The sequence below is a fragment of the Papilio polytes genome, unplaced genomic scaffold, assembly GCF_000836215.1.
Source record: "Papilio polytes unplaced genomic scaffold, Ppol_1.0 DF823731.1, whole genome shotgun sequence".
Lineage (NCBI taxonomy): Eukaryota > Metazoa > Arthropoda > Insecta > Lepidoptera > Papilionidae > Papilio > Papilio polytes.
The window spans coordinates 149,203-164,150 of NW_013525473.1; the positions used below are offsets into that span (position 1 = coordinate 149,203).

At 32.1% G+C, this 14,948-nt stretch overlaps 2 protein-coding genes across 4 annotated transcripts; one reads left to right on the top strand and one right to left on the bottom strand.

Moving 5' to 3' along the window:
* The first annotated feature begins 41 nt into the window (after positions 1 to 41).
* Positions 42 to 9,843, top strand: LOC106103758 (probable ATP-dependent RNA helicase DDX11). Of its 2 annotated transcripts, XM_013283615.1 has the most exons (14): positions 45 to 320; positions 401 to 521; positions 607 to 947; positions 1,052 to 1,218; positions 1,889 to 2,129; positions 2,682 to 2,949; positions 3,779 to 4,080; positions 4,922 to 5,107; positions 6,411 to 6,611; positions 7,137 to 7,325; positions 7,780 to 7,886; positions 8,322 to 8,485; positions 9,124 to 9,224; positions 9,700 to 9,843. In XM_013283615.1, the coding sequence occupies exons 1-14, from the start codon at positions 192 to 194 to the stop codon at positions 9,790 to 9,792; spliced, it is 2,610 nt and encodes an 869-aa protein (XP_013139069.1). In that variant the 5' UTR covers positions 45 to 191; the 3' UTR covers positions 9,793 to 9,843. The 2 variants fall into 2 exon arrangements, with proteins under 2 accessions (XP_013139070.1, XP_013139069.1); XM_013283616.1 differs by lacking the exon at positions 9,700 to 9,843 and having other exon boundaries at positions 42 to 320; positions 8,333 to 8,485; positions 9,124 to 9,212.
* LOC106103759 (NAD-dependent protein deacylase sirtuin-5, mitochondrial-like) lies at positions 9,789 to 11,937 on the bottom strand. 2 transcript variants are annotated; one of them, XM_013283618.1, is made up of 5 exons: positions 11,829 to 11,937; positions 11,357 to 11,612; positions 11,007 to 11,201; positions 10,509 to 10,668; positions 9,789 to 10,247 (listed from the first exon to the last, which is right to left on the bottom strand). In XM_013283618.1, the coding sequence occupies exons 1-5, from the start codon at positions 11,831 to 11,833 to the stop codon at positions 10,042 to 10,044; spliced, it is 822 nt and encodes a 273-aa protein (XP_013139072.1). In that variant the 5' UTR covers positions 11,834 to 11,937; the 3' UTR covers positions 9,789 to 10,041. The 2 variants fall into 2 exon arrangements, with proteins under 2 accessions (XP_013139072.1, XP_013139071.1); XM_013283617.1 differs by lacking the exon at positions 11,829 to 11,937 and having other exon boundaries at positions 11,357 to 11,701.
* Positions 11,938 to 14,948: the final 3,011 nt, after the last annotated feature.

Genomic DNA, 14,948 nt, shown 5'->3' on the forward strand with positions numbered 1-14,948 from the left:
TCAGTCAAATTTGGCAGCAGGTCGCGCGCGAAAACTAAATCTAAATTGTAATGTCAAAAAGTCGAAAACATTATAGTCGTGTTTATTTCCTTCTTATTTTTACCGTTTCTAATTCTAAATGATTAATGTGTTTCTAATTTTTTTGTCATTAGTGTCAAACTATTTTGATTTCATGGTCGTATTAATACAGTATGGAAGATATGAATCCTGTTTTTCCATTCCCATTTCAAGCTTACGATATCCAGAAGAAGTTTATGAGGGAGTTATATTTTACAATCAAAAACAGTGAATTGGGTATTTTTGAAAGTCCTACTGGAACCGTTAGTAATTCAAATTTAATATTATTAATATCACGTTGGATTTATTTTTTTGGTTACACTTAATTAATTTTCATTAACAGGGCAAATCTTTAAGTATTTGTTGTGGCGCTCTTCAGTGGTATAGTGATAATAGAAAAAAAACAATTCAGGATATTGAGAACGATATTACTAAAATTAAAACGGATCTAAAAAATCTAACAGGTATTAATAGCCAAACAGGCTTTTACAACTTATTTTTTACATAACAACTTAACATCAATATGAGGTTTTAATCTGTAATTTGCAGATTCAGAAGACTGGCTGCAAGCAGAATATGATAAGATTAAAAAGAACCAAACATTAACTGAATTACAATTCAAACTTGATAAAATCAAGAAACAAGATGAATTATTCAATGAAATGAAGAATAGAGTTGCCAAACAGAAATCTAATAGCAACAATAACTTCAACGGAAACCAATTTTCTAATTCTAATAAAATAGACAAAGAAGATGTAAATAAGGAGAACATTCTGGAGACTGAAGGGAATGATGATGACTTAATTGTGGATATTTGTGATAAAAACTCATCAGATGATGAGGAATTGGATGATGATTTAAATGAAGAAAGTGAACATTTAGCAGTTAAGGTTAGTATTTCATAATGAAAATTTATATATGCACAATAGTTAACAGAAAAATGCAAGTTTTGTTAGTTAAAGCATGAGTACTAAAATATTCTTTTTTTTCGCAGATTTACATAAGTAGCAGAACACACAGTCAGTTGTCACAATTTATTGGTGAAGTTAAAAGGACTGTGTTCAAAGAACGTATCCGAGTAGTGACATTAGCATCTCGTCAGCATTATTGTATTAATTCTGATGTAACAAGACTGAAAAATGTTAATTTAATAAATGAAAGGTATTGTATCTATACCAATATTATGAAGATGAAAGATTTATATTTTTGTATTTATGTATGTATTGAAATAACTCAAAAACTACTGGGTCTATTTCAAAAATTCTTTCATCATTAAAAACCTATGTTATTAGTGAGTAACATAGGCTATATTTTTTAATTTCACAAAGGCAAAATTGCGAGCAACAGTCAGTAAAATTTATATGTATTCCATTTGTTAAAAATCTAAATTAAAGTATATATACATGTCTAATAGCCAAAAAATGAAATGATGCTTAATCCTAAAAGAAAAAATTCTATATTTAATTTAAAAAATATATTTTTGACAAATTGCAAACCACACATTTGAAGAAAAATGTTTTAGGTTAATTTGAGTATTTGGGCATGATAATTTACAAGGGTGTCATGTGCTCTAAATTCTTTATAGAAATTATAGATGGATGCTCATGGAATAACAAAAACTTGGTTACTAGCCTCGCATTCTTCTACAACATGTTTTGTTTATAAACACATTGACTTAGATGTAAAATGTCATCAAAATCCGCTGAACTATTCTGGATGTTTGCCTTCTGTATGGATAAAATTACTATTATTAAAATATATTGAGCCATTCTGGATATGTTATTATCCAACATCCACCCAAAAATTCACATTCACAATTTATGATTTCCAGATGTCTAGATATGCAAAAATGTAAAACAAAATCAACATCAGTAGGTGATGATGGTAAAGTCCTTAAGAGAACGAAGACAAAATCTTGTTCGGGATGTCCATATTACAATCAGAACAACATAACAAAGTTAAAGGAAAGATTGCTAGTTGATATAATGGATATGGAGGATTTAGTGAAATGTGGGAAAGAGTTAAAGGCATGTCCTTATTATGCAGCAAGAATGGCACTTGATGACGCTCAGGTATGTTATCTATATCTAACCATACTAATACTATAAATGTGACAGTATAAATGGATGGATGTTAGAGCTTATAGCCTAAAACACTGAACGGATTTCAATGAAATTTGTTATAGATGCAGACAATACTCTGAAAGAACACATAGGCCACTCAGTGTATTTATTTCACGCGTACAGAGTCGCAGATGAAAGCTAGTACAATTAATAAAATTTGTATGTTTGTTTGTGATATTGATAAAACAAAGTCATACTCCACAAACTTCCAATGTTTAAACCTTTTGTCTGTCTGTCTCTCTGTTGGTTAGGTCACGTTTGTCCTGACAATTGTCAGTTTCGGCTTGATATTATATTTTGGTAATTGATTATATTTCAACAAAATTATTACTGAAGTGTATTCAGTCATTAACTAAAATAACAGCTTGAGTTTATATGAGATCTCATCAATTTTTGTAAGGAAAGAGACACTGCGAGCCTTGGCATTTTTTACATTTCATTTTTGATGGGATTTACTTTTTTCCAAGCAAAATTTACTCAATCTTTCATGTTTGTCTCCAGGTAGTTTTACTAAGCCATGCTGGTATTGTTAATTCTGGTGCCCGATCTGGGTTCTCTATTAAATTAAAAGATAATATTCTAATACTAGATGAAGCGCATGGTTTGACTGCAGCTTTAGAAAACGCACATTCAGCACCCGTCTCGTTAAAACAATTATCATCAGTGAAAACATACCTTAATTTTTATATCAACAAATACAGAGCTAGATTGAACAGCAAGAATCTTTTGTTGTTGAATCAAATGAATTTTGTTGTTGGCAAACTTTTAGGTAAGTTACTCTGTTAGTAAATCATAATAATTAAGTAGTGATATTGTTTTTAAAAATCGGCAAAAAGCTATTATAAAAAACCTAATTACGTATATATTATATATAAGAAAATATACTCTATTACTATACACAAAGTAGTTAGACTTATAAGCACATAACAAGAAAAAATAGACCAAAAAAAAACAAATACAGAAGAATCTGAAACCAAAGTAATAAATATGTTGGAGGAGGCCTTTGCCGACTAGCAAACACTGTTAAGAAAAAAATAAGTAACTCTGTATACCAAGTTCATAAGTTTTTTGTAAGCTATCCTGATTAAAGGGATAAATCATTTCAAATATACAATTTTCAATAACATCTTATTCTTACTAGTATTATAAATGCGAAAGTTTAGATGGATGGATGGATGGATGGATGTTTGTTAGCGTTTGTAGCCTAAACGGCTGACCGGATCTCCATGAAATTTGGCACAGGTTTAAAGCATAGTCTGGAAGAACACATAGGCTACTTTTTATCCCGGGAATAGTTACGGTTCCCGTGGGATTCATTAATTTAGTTTTTTAATGTTTACTCGATCATTCTGTAACGGTTCAACATATCTTATTAAAAATTTGGCACAGATATAAAACAAAGTCTGAAGTAAACATTGGATAAGGTTCATCCCCGAGAAATGTCCGGTTCCCGGGATACGTAGCTTTTTGTTATTTATATAGTTCGTATGTTTTCTAATAACATGCGGACAAAGTCGCGGGCAACAGCTCGTATGACAATTAATTCCAAAAGGGAGTAAGTTCCCAATTTGTATGTTTTATTTGTATTTCTTACGCAGGTATATTAAAACCGAAAATCGAAAAGGAACAGAATGATACGAAAATCTATACACTCGAAGATTTCGTTATAAAATCAGAAATAGATCATTTGAACCTACGTCCTTTGGTAGAGTTTTGTAAAGAGACGCGTCTCGCGCCGAAGTTACATGGATTTTCGATGAGATATACTCAAGAAGTTTTGGAAGAGGAAAATAAAAGGAAAACAATCAATCAGAAGAGTTCATTTGAAAATTTTATTAGTAAAATTAAGAAAACTGATGATAAAGTTGTTGAGGAAATCAAAGAAGTTAAGACATCTCAGGTAATAAACATATTAGTGAACTGTTCCTATGCGACTTCATCCGCATAAAATTATAAAAATTTCATTTTATTGTTCACATTTGTCAAATTACCAATTGCAAATGTCAAAATGACATGACATGATGTCAAACCATGGCAATCTTGCTTTCTTGATGTTGGCAGCAACTTATGGTCTCTTTCCCACATTAGGGTTTTTATCCAAAATATTTACCCCAAAGTTTAATGGCGCGAAAATATAAACCCTAAAGCGTGACGTAAGTGTAGGGCTTTTTATTAAAAAAAGAATTATTCAATAATATGCTGTAATTGCTGACATCTTAGGCAACAAAAAATGTCTGTGTTTACGCTTTATTATAATAGTGTAGATTAAAAAGAACTTTTTAAAGGTATACCAATATGATTAAATTAAAAGTCAGATACATTTTTAAATTTTTAGTTTTTAAATTTCGAGAAAATATTAAGACCATGTGCGAGCAAAAAGGGTAAAAAAATATTTTCAGCCTTTTATTTGTCCTGACTATAAAACTACATGATAATATTAACTATCAACACATATAATATTAATCTTACTAATATTATAAATGCGAAAGTTTAGATGGATGGATGTTTGTTAGAGTTTGTAGCCTAAACTGCTGAATGGATCTTAATGAAATTTGGCATAGATGTAGAGGATAGTATGGAAGAACACATAGGCTACTCACTTTTATTTTCTTTTCTTAATTATACGCGGACGGAGTCGCGGGCGAAAGCTAGTTATTGAAATATATTTGAATTATTCAATAGACAGATTATATCGTAACTTTAACGTTATTTCGCTGTTAAACAGTTTAAAAACATTCCAGTTGCCAACTGAAACATCAGCAGGAAGCGGTCTTTACGCTGTACTGGACTTTTTAGACATGTTGTGTGACCGCAGTGAGAACGGCAGAGTTTTGATACAAATTGCAGAAGATAATACATCACAGTTGAAATATTTACTTTTAAATACAGCGGAACATTTTGCTGATATCGTCTCACAATGTAGATCTGTAAGTATTAGAATGGTTAATATATTTTTTTTTTATAATATAAGGTGGCAAACGAGCAAGCGGCCACCTGAATCCACCAAAATGGAAAGCGACCGCTGCCCATAAACATCCGCAATTGCAGATGCGCTGCCTACCCTTCATTGACGGAGGAGGAGACGCACATGAAGAGGATATTTCCCCTTCCTATGCGTCTCCTTCACTGTCAAATCCACATTTCCTTCCCATCCTTTCCTCTTAAGAGAAGGGTGGAAAGGGAAAGGGAGAAAATTAGGCCTCCGGCACCACACTCATCAGACGAAAAGCGGAATTGCGTCCACTTCACGCCTGTTTTCTGTGTGGTCGTGGTATTACTGGGGGCGAGCCGGCCAATTCGTGCGAAGATGTTAAAGCGGGCTCTACCACTATTAGCGGATATAGATATATATAATAGAAGTCTTAAAGGTTACTAGTTGTTCTTGTTCTTCATTACATAACAGTGGTAGAGCCAGCTTTAACATCTTCGCACTGCAAGGCCGGCTCGCCCCCAGTAATACCACGACCACATAGAAAACAGGCGTGAAGTGTAAGCAATTCCGCGTACAGTCTAATAAGTGTGGTGCCGGAGGCCTAATTTTAGTCCTTTTCCCTTTATACCCTTTTCTTAAGACGAAAGGATGGGAAGGAAAAGTGGATTTGACGGTGGAGGAGACGCATAGGAAAGGGAAATATCCTCTTTATGTGCGTCTCCTCCTCCGTCAATCAAGAGTAGGCAGCGCATTCCATTTCGGTGGATTCAGGTGGCCGCTTGCTCGTTTGCCACCTTATATTATAAAAAAAAACAGAAAATGTATTTTATTGTTTACATTTGTAAAACTATAATTTGTAAATTTCATTCAAAATTCAAATTATTCTTTTAAAGGTTTTTCTAATGACTACCAAAACTAAAACTAACTTAAAATTTAACCCCTAAATAATAGCGGGAAATCGTATAGCCTGTAACATGTAAGTTTCGGGCTTTTTGTTAACAAGAGAAAAGATTTGGATTTTTGTATATATCGAAATAACACAAAAACTACTGTGCAGATTTTAAAAATTCATTCACTGTTAAAAAGATCTGTCTAGGATATCTGTAAGTAACAGAGGCTATATGGTCTTATTTTTTTAATTTTGCGACGAGGTCGCGAGCAAAAGCTAGTCCTACATAACTAAGTAATGTGTGTTTACGCTTTATTATATTAAGTATAGATAGATGTCGTTTGAATGCTTACAAAACTTTTAAAGTGTTCCACCAACAAATTCCCCGATTGTACATATTTTACCTAAGGTAATATTGGCCGGCGGTACAATGGAGCCGATCAGTGAGTTCGAAAGTTTGCTGACAAACAACAGGACGGTAGAGAGAGTGAATATAGTGAAATGCGCGCACGTCGTGCCGGAAGACAATGTACTCGCTGTCTGCTTAAATAAGGGACCTTCTAATGGTAACTTAAACTTCTCTTATGAAAACAGAATGTCTAATGAATTGGTAAGTATAAAGTTACTGTTAAAAAATTACTTTTTCGTTGTATATTGTATTAGCTTTCGCCTGCGACTTCGTGTGTAATTAAAAAGAACAAAAGTGAGTAGCCTATATGTCACTATACTCTACGTGTATGCCAAATTTTATCGAAATTTGTCAGCAGTTTAGGCTACAAACTAATAAACATCCATCCATCTAAACTTTCGTATTTATAATATTAGTAAAATTAACAGCTATATCGCCTTTATTGAGATATCTTACTTACATGGATGTTTGTAGCTGCTAAATAATATATGAAATTTGTACGTAAAACAGTCTTGAAGAACACATAGGTTACTTTTAATACTACGAAGACGGAGTCGCGGACGAAAGGGAGTTAATATTTAAAATGTAATCAGAATTATTTGATTTCAAGTCAATATAATAATGGAAGTCCAATTTAAATTTCTCTTTTTAACATTACTAAACTATGTTCATTTGTTTAATTAACTTAAATAAAACCATTACTTAAAACTAACTTACACTTTTCAGTTGAACGAAGTAGGCAGGTTACTTCGTAATGTAAGTAGTATAGTGCCCGGCGGCGTCGTCTGCTTCCTGCCTTCGTACGCATACGAGCTAACAGTGTACCAACATCTGTTGAACAACAAGTTTATTGACAGCATTAGTAAGAAGAAAGTTATATTCAGAGAACCGAAATCAGCCACTGAAGTAGAACAAGTTAGTATTAAAAATATCATTTTTACAAAAAAATCACACTTTTTCTGAAACTACATGTTACTTACATATTATAAATGTTTTTGAAAAGATTTTAGGCTTTTATTAGTTTTTGAATAATGCTTTTTATAATAAAAAGCCCTACTTGCGTCACGTTTTAGGTTATAATTTTAACATTAATCTTAGGGGGTAAATGTTTTGGATAAAAACCCTAATGTGGGAAAGAGACCATAAGTTGCCAACATCAAGGAAGCAAGGTTGTCATCATGTCATGTCATTTTGACATTTGCAATTGATAATTTGACACATGTAAATACTAAATTAAAATTTTCATAATTTCATGAGGATGAAGTCGCACAGGAACAGCTAGTAATTAATATAAACACATCAAAAAACTTACAAATATTGTGTTTCGAGTTTACCATAATTAACAATTATGTAAAATACTTAATTCCAGGTACTACAAAAATTCGCCACCGCTGTTAGAAAAAGAGAAGGCGATCGTACCGGCGCTCTACTGCTAAGTGTAGTTGGAGGAAAACTAAGCGAAGGACTTAACTTTAGGTATACTTATAACATTTACTATCTTAAGTTTTACAAATACAAATGCATAGTAATTAAAAGTATCCTAAAACGGTATCTTATTTTGTAGACTTGAAATAAATATTTTCACATATTAAAATCTACAATATCAATATTCATATGTTGAAGACTAAAGATTTGTGCTTTTGAATGTATTGAAATAACTCAAAAACTACTGTTACTCCAAAATTCTAGGCTAGGCCATATTTATTAATTTTTTGTTTTCTCACGGACATATACACAGTTAGTGCAATATATAAAAATAGAATTTCCCTGCTCTACAAACGTTAAATTGACAGTTAAAGAAATAAATTCATTCCCCATTTGGATACATCTAACAGATAAAAAAAAAACAACTTAGTTACTTGACTTTTAAATGTGGGTAGGAAATTTGAATCCTCTACTGTATTATTTCAGTGATGATTTAGGTCGTTGTGTGATTGTTATCGGAATGCCATACCCCAATGTGAAATCACCGGAACTACAAGAGAAAATGAACTATTTGAACAGAACAATAGGAAATGCTGCGGGAAATCAGTACTATGAGAATTTGTGTATGAAAGCTGTCAATCAGTGTATTGGTAAATATCCTATTAGCTTTTGCCCGCGACTCCGTCTGCGTAGAATTTAATAAAACAAAAGTGAGAAGCCAATGTGTCCTTCCAGTCTACATCTATACCAAATTTCATCGACATCCGTTCAGCCGTTTAGGCTACAAACTCTAACAAACATCCGTCCATCTAAACTTTCGCATTTATATTAGTAAGATTATTTATAGAAATTTATCATGATTGATGCAAATATTTTTATATGTATCCGCCATTTTTTATCTTGGATTTTATAATCTACAATCTATACTAATATTGTAAATCTTTCCTAGATTTGTATTTTTGTATCAATAACTCTAAAACTACTGATCAATTTGAATTTTTTTTTTGCCATTAATAAGTTACGTTATTTCTGAGTAATATAGGATGTACTTTTCATTAGTTTTTTAATGTAAACGGTCGAAGTCACGAGCAATATTGTATACTAGCTTTCGCCCGCGACTCTGTCCGCATGAAAATAAATAAAAAAAAATCCAGTAACCCATGTGTTTTTCCACACTATCCTATATGTCTATGACGAATTTCATCGAGATCCGTTCAGCAGTTTAGGCTACAAATTCTAACAAACATCCATCCATCTAACCTTTCTCATTTATATGTACGATTTGCAGGTCGCGCGGTGCGTCACGCTAGCGACTACGCCTGCGTGTTGCTCGTTGATGAAAGATATTCACGACCTCATACTACAGCTGCTTTACCCTACTTTGTTCAGGTAAATTATGTTTACAATAAAAAAAAATTAAAGAAAAATTAGAAATATATATTTAATTCAATACCATGACCAACAAGACAGGCGTCAATTGGAAACTCCATGTTTTGTTTGATAATTGGTATCAGAGAACTAATTTTTTTTTATTACTTTGGGAGTGGGTTTGACTGTGGAGGAAACAGGAAGGGGAATTAACCTCTGTTTGTGCGCCTACGTCGATTAAGCGTAGGCAACTCATCTGTAATGAATGTCTATGGGCAGCGGTCGCTTCGCCAATTTGGCGGATTCAGGCCACTTGCTCTTTGTGATCTGGTGGTAAAAAAAATATGTCTTTACTTTAAAGCAAATTGAGTTAAAAATGAAATTGTGCTTTATTCAAACTGTATGTGTAAAATTCTTACCTAGATTTTATTATTATTTATTGCTTTTATCAAGTTTTCTGAAGGTAATTTTCATTTTTGATTCTGATTTATTCCAGAAATCCTTATTAACCGGATGCACATTTGGACAAACGATAGGAAGCATTGCAAGATTTTTCTCGAAACATAAGGAAATGAAACAAAAGAATTAATGCAATAATTTAACTATTTAATATTTATCTTAATAATTAAAACAATAAATAATTTTTTTTTACATATATACAAGGATCTAGTATTATTGACCTTCCTATATTTATAAGTAGTAACATATAAACAAAACATTTGTTTCGGGTAATCCCTTAAAAATGTTTTCTGTTCTATATGCGGGAATAGTGTTATAATTTTCTACTGCCTAGCAATAACATCAAATATGTTTAAAATACTGGAAATATAGAAAAAATTCAATCAAACAGGGCTTTAGGTAATGTAGTACCACATGGTCCTTCGAAGTAATAATGAAAGTCTGAAGTAGCGGGCGTGGGTTCCAAATTAAATTCCGCGACTACCGCGCCCCTGGCGGCGGCTTTCGGCGCGAACATGGCCGCCGGGTACACCACAGATGATGTACCAACCACTAAACATATGTCACAAGTCGCCATTGCTGTTTCTATAAAGAAAAATAAGAATTTGTTATATAAATCATTAAATATTTAATGTTAAGCCAATAAATTAATAATAAATAGACATAGTGAACTAAATGTTTTCACAGATACATTCTCTGAAGAACATATCAGTTGTCAAGTTTAGTATGCTATGCCTCTATATTATTTTCTTTTCAATTTAATCATAGAATAGATTTGTAATTCAACTATAAATAAATTAAAAACAATAATATTTCTTCAGTCACTAAATTCTCTCAATTTTTTACCTGCTTTATTTAAAACAGCTGCATTCAAACTTTCGCCAAACCAAACTATATGTGGCCTTAGTAGACCACCGCAGTCTGACTTTTTACAATGTGGTAAGGATTTGACTGGTATATCTGAGCCCACAACATTTACATCAGGTGCCCCTCTACCTGCAAGTGCCTGAAAACACATAATAAATAATTTACTTGCATTTCACTATTAATATTTTGACTTATTTGTACAAAATACATATTGATCTACTCCTTATACTTAGTTCACACTTAGTATAGTTGGGCAATTGGAATGGCCAGTCACAGATTGTATGGACTCACTGGTGCCAGTTAGCATTCACACTGCAAGTTGTATTGACAGTCCAGTTACAGCACACTATTGACCAACTGTTCTAGCTAAGTGTGAACTGCATAATCATACTAATATTATATGTTAAATAAAACAATGACTTATGGCTTTCTATGAACAGGAAATAAAATGTTTCTGTCTGCCATTCTATAACATACCTCACAAATTGGACTGTCATTATTAACTAGAACTTCTTTACATTTTGTGCAACGGGTCTTGTAGAGATTACCATGTAATTCTATTAGATTCTTTGTGCCTGCTCTGACATGTAGACCATCTACATTTTGTGTTATTACTGTTATTTTCTTTTCTGATTCATGTGTTGACTCATAATAGGCAATAGCTATATGGCCCTGGAAGGCAAAACACACCACAAAAGTTTTACATTTAGTTGTATTGAATGAAAAATTAGGATACTATCTCCTATTATTCTTTTTACTTTTACACTATGTATATTCTCACATTTAATTAGTAGATTTATCTAATTACAACTAAATACAGTAAATACCTGATTAGGTTGTGCTTTGGCAGCCACTTCTCTTCTATAATGATAAAACTCCCACACCAAACTAGGACTATGTCTAAATGCTTCAGGCGTCGCTAAAGAAGATGCTTGATATTTCCTCCAATAGCCACCAGCGCCTCTAAACGTAGGTATACCAGATTCAGCACTTATACCCGCTCCGGATAGGATAACAACTTCTTTAGCGGCTTTCAAAGTTTCCTTGAATTTAGCCATGTCACTTGATTGTCTCATAGCCATGCTGTGGGTAATGAATAAATTAGTTCTCGAACTAAAGGTTCTTAATAAAGTAATGCACATAATAATAATAAAACTTATTATAAAGTATATCAAAATTTCTACAGTACGAATAGTTCGAAAACTGAATTCACTATAAATTTTCTGTGGCCGTGTGACTATTTAGAGTAATTTTAGCAAAACATAATTATTTTTTGATGATAAAGCAAACGAAAATTACCTCATGAAATGGAAAACTATTAATTTTAATGATTATTTTGTTAAAAGTATTTTTTTTGTAAATAACCATTTCTACGCAGAGGCAGAAATACAGATTATTGAATGTTACCTTGACTTGACAGTTGTTGTCAACTGGCTTTTAGGTTATGTTGTTATCGTTCTCAGTGTTTAAATTTTTTTGACACAAACCCCAAAAAAGGATTGATTCCATTCTTCCACCGGCAAAACACTTGTGTTTAATTATATTTCTTTCTTAATAATGTTGGAAAGCGATCTTAGATTCGATGTATTTAAAATAAAGATGTGAAAATACCTGCCAAACCTTTATTTTAGCTATTCATCTGGGTTATTATTATACGAGATGCGTTGAAGAATACTAGAATTTGTATTTGTTTAGTATTATTTCTACCCTTGCTTAATTAAAGATTTATTTAAAGAAAATGAAACAGAAGCCTTACTCGTTTAAAGATTTCTGAAGTTATTTCTGTATTATAAGAGAGTAGGTACATTTATTGTTCTGATAAAACAAAGGTATATACTTGGAATCGTATCTAAATCTGTCTGTTAAGGTTGACTAACAAAGAGGGTTTGTTTTTGGTTACAAAGACATCTTATGATCTACAAATACCTGGAGGTTATATTTGGAAAGCTTTAAAGGCGGTGTTTAAAACATCTGTTCGAATTTTATTGAAATTGAGGGAAATGAATCACGTTTATAATTCCTTATCTTACTTCTTACAAACGTTATATATTTTTTGTAGCCTAAACTGCTAATCGAATGTCGATGAAATTTGTCATATATGTAGAGAATAGTCTAGAAGAACACGGGCTACTTGCTAATGTTTTTTTTTTTTAGTTTTAACGGAACGACGTCAAAGGCAAAAGGTAGTAATTTTATTAAAATAATTTAAGCACATGAACAGCAATGTACGCAATTTATATTAAATATTGAAGTAAAATTATGTGTACATATTCATTATGCGAAAGTGCGTGCTTATCAATACATTAATAAACCACCACCAAATTTTCACATCACCTATTACATGATCAAACACGTTTCATTAATAAACAAATTGACACATCTATAAAGTTTTTAATTTTATTTATTCTATCGAGAAAATCACTATACATATACAGCTGTTGCTCGCGACTTCGCCCTCGTGAAATTAAAAAAAATATAGGCTATGTTACCCACAAATAAAGTACCTTTCTAACGCTGCAAGAATTTTTAAAATAGGTCCATTAGTTTTTGAGTTATTTCAAAATGTACAAAAATACAAAAATTCAAATCTTTCCTCTTTATAATATTAGTATAGATAAAACGAACGCTTCCCGCTGTCTGTTCCTATTTACGAGTATGCTTAGATTTTAAAAGTACGTAACAGATTTTGATTCAGATTTTCAATAAATATTTGCTTTAAGACCAAGGTTTATATGTTAAATACATCTATAAGTAGAAAAATACAGATAATTAAAAAGGTTTCTTATAGAAATAGAAATAGAAATAATTTTATTGAAAAATAACAGATTAACAGTTACAATAACAGTTATACCAACTAAAAGATAAATACAAATTGTGGTTAATATACGATTAATCTGGTCGATTATTATGCGTCGTAAATAAACACATTTTAGTAACAGCACGCCGTGCGAAGCCGTTGCAGGTTGCTAGATTCCAATAATATGTACTTAATAATTATTTTATTTTCCGTCTACTATATTGAGGTACTGCAATTGCTCTCAATAAGCGCGCTAATGAACTCCGCTCTAAGTAAGTTTTCAGTCCTACTTAGACCAACTTAATTAGCAATTCATTGATTTAACAACGACGTTGAATTTAAATTTAACTTTATTTTTAATTAAGCGGTTACACGTGCAGTTTATTTTATTACTGGATATGTGTTTTAACATTATTTTAAATTATTTATAAATTCTGATTTAAGAAATTAAACACTAGAGTAGCCTTTTAAATCCGTAAAAATAAAATCAGAAACATCTTCAAGATGTTTGCTTTATGGTTTTACCACCCAAAAATGTGATACATCTATGTAATATTTTTAAATCTTACTATCTTTCTTCTTACTAATATAAATGCGAAAGTTTAGACGGATGGGTATATAGATGGATGTTTGTAAGAGTTTGTGGCCCAAACAATCCAATGGATCTGAATGAAATTTGGCATAGACGTAGAGGATAATCTGGAAGAACACATAAGCTGCTCGCTTATGTTTTTCTTTAATTTCCACGCAGACGGAGTCGCAGGCGAAAGCTAGTTAAGAATAAAGCTTTGAAATTAAAATGTAAACAACCTAAATAACTAACATGATGGATGTTCCACGTTTGTATCAATGCGGTATTTTAATGGATACCGAAAACGCCGACACCTGTATGCTTTGTGAACGGAGCCATTGACGTCATAGGGTTGGCGCGTGCGCCTTGGATATCGTCGCCATTAACCGAGGGTGGCATGGCATCAACAGAACGCGGCACGCTTATTTGGTGAGCGGACGTCGGCGGTCATCTTGGAACTTTGAAACTGCGCGGGAAAGCAAGGTAAGTAACAACGTAATAATTACAGAGATAAAATTGTGATGACCATGCTCGTTGGAATTACAGATTAAATTAGATTAACACCTTTGGCTATGTAATATTTTAGTTTGTTTATATTTATGGACTAACGATTCGAAATTACGTTTCAATATTAAATTCTAGTAACGTTATTATTTTAAAAGTTAGCCTAATGCTCGATTTAAAAAATATCAAATACAACTAATTTCATAGCATTTCATTGTTATGTTTAGATGATTTGGAACTTAAATGTTCAAATAGTGGGAATAATTTTTTTTAAAATGTTTATCTCAAGCGAACGATGATGCTTTTTTAAAATTCTACTTTGTACTATTAATTTTAAACATTTTTATTCCTTTCCAAAATTCCATTTTTAACGCGGTCGTAGATTTCTAATGCGTTTTAATTTAAATGACACTTCAGTAAATAATAGACATAACCGGATACCGTTAATTTTTTTTAACGACGCAATATAATCAGATTAACGTAACATAGCTCAAATATTTCTAAGTTGTTATTTAGATTTACAGTAAGCGGTGAAATTCCAAGCTCC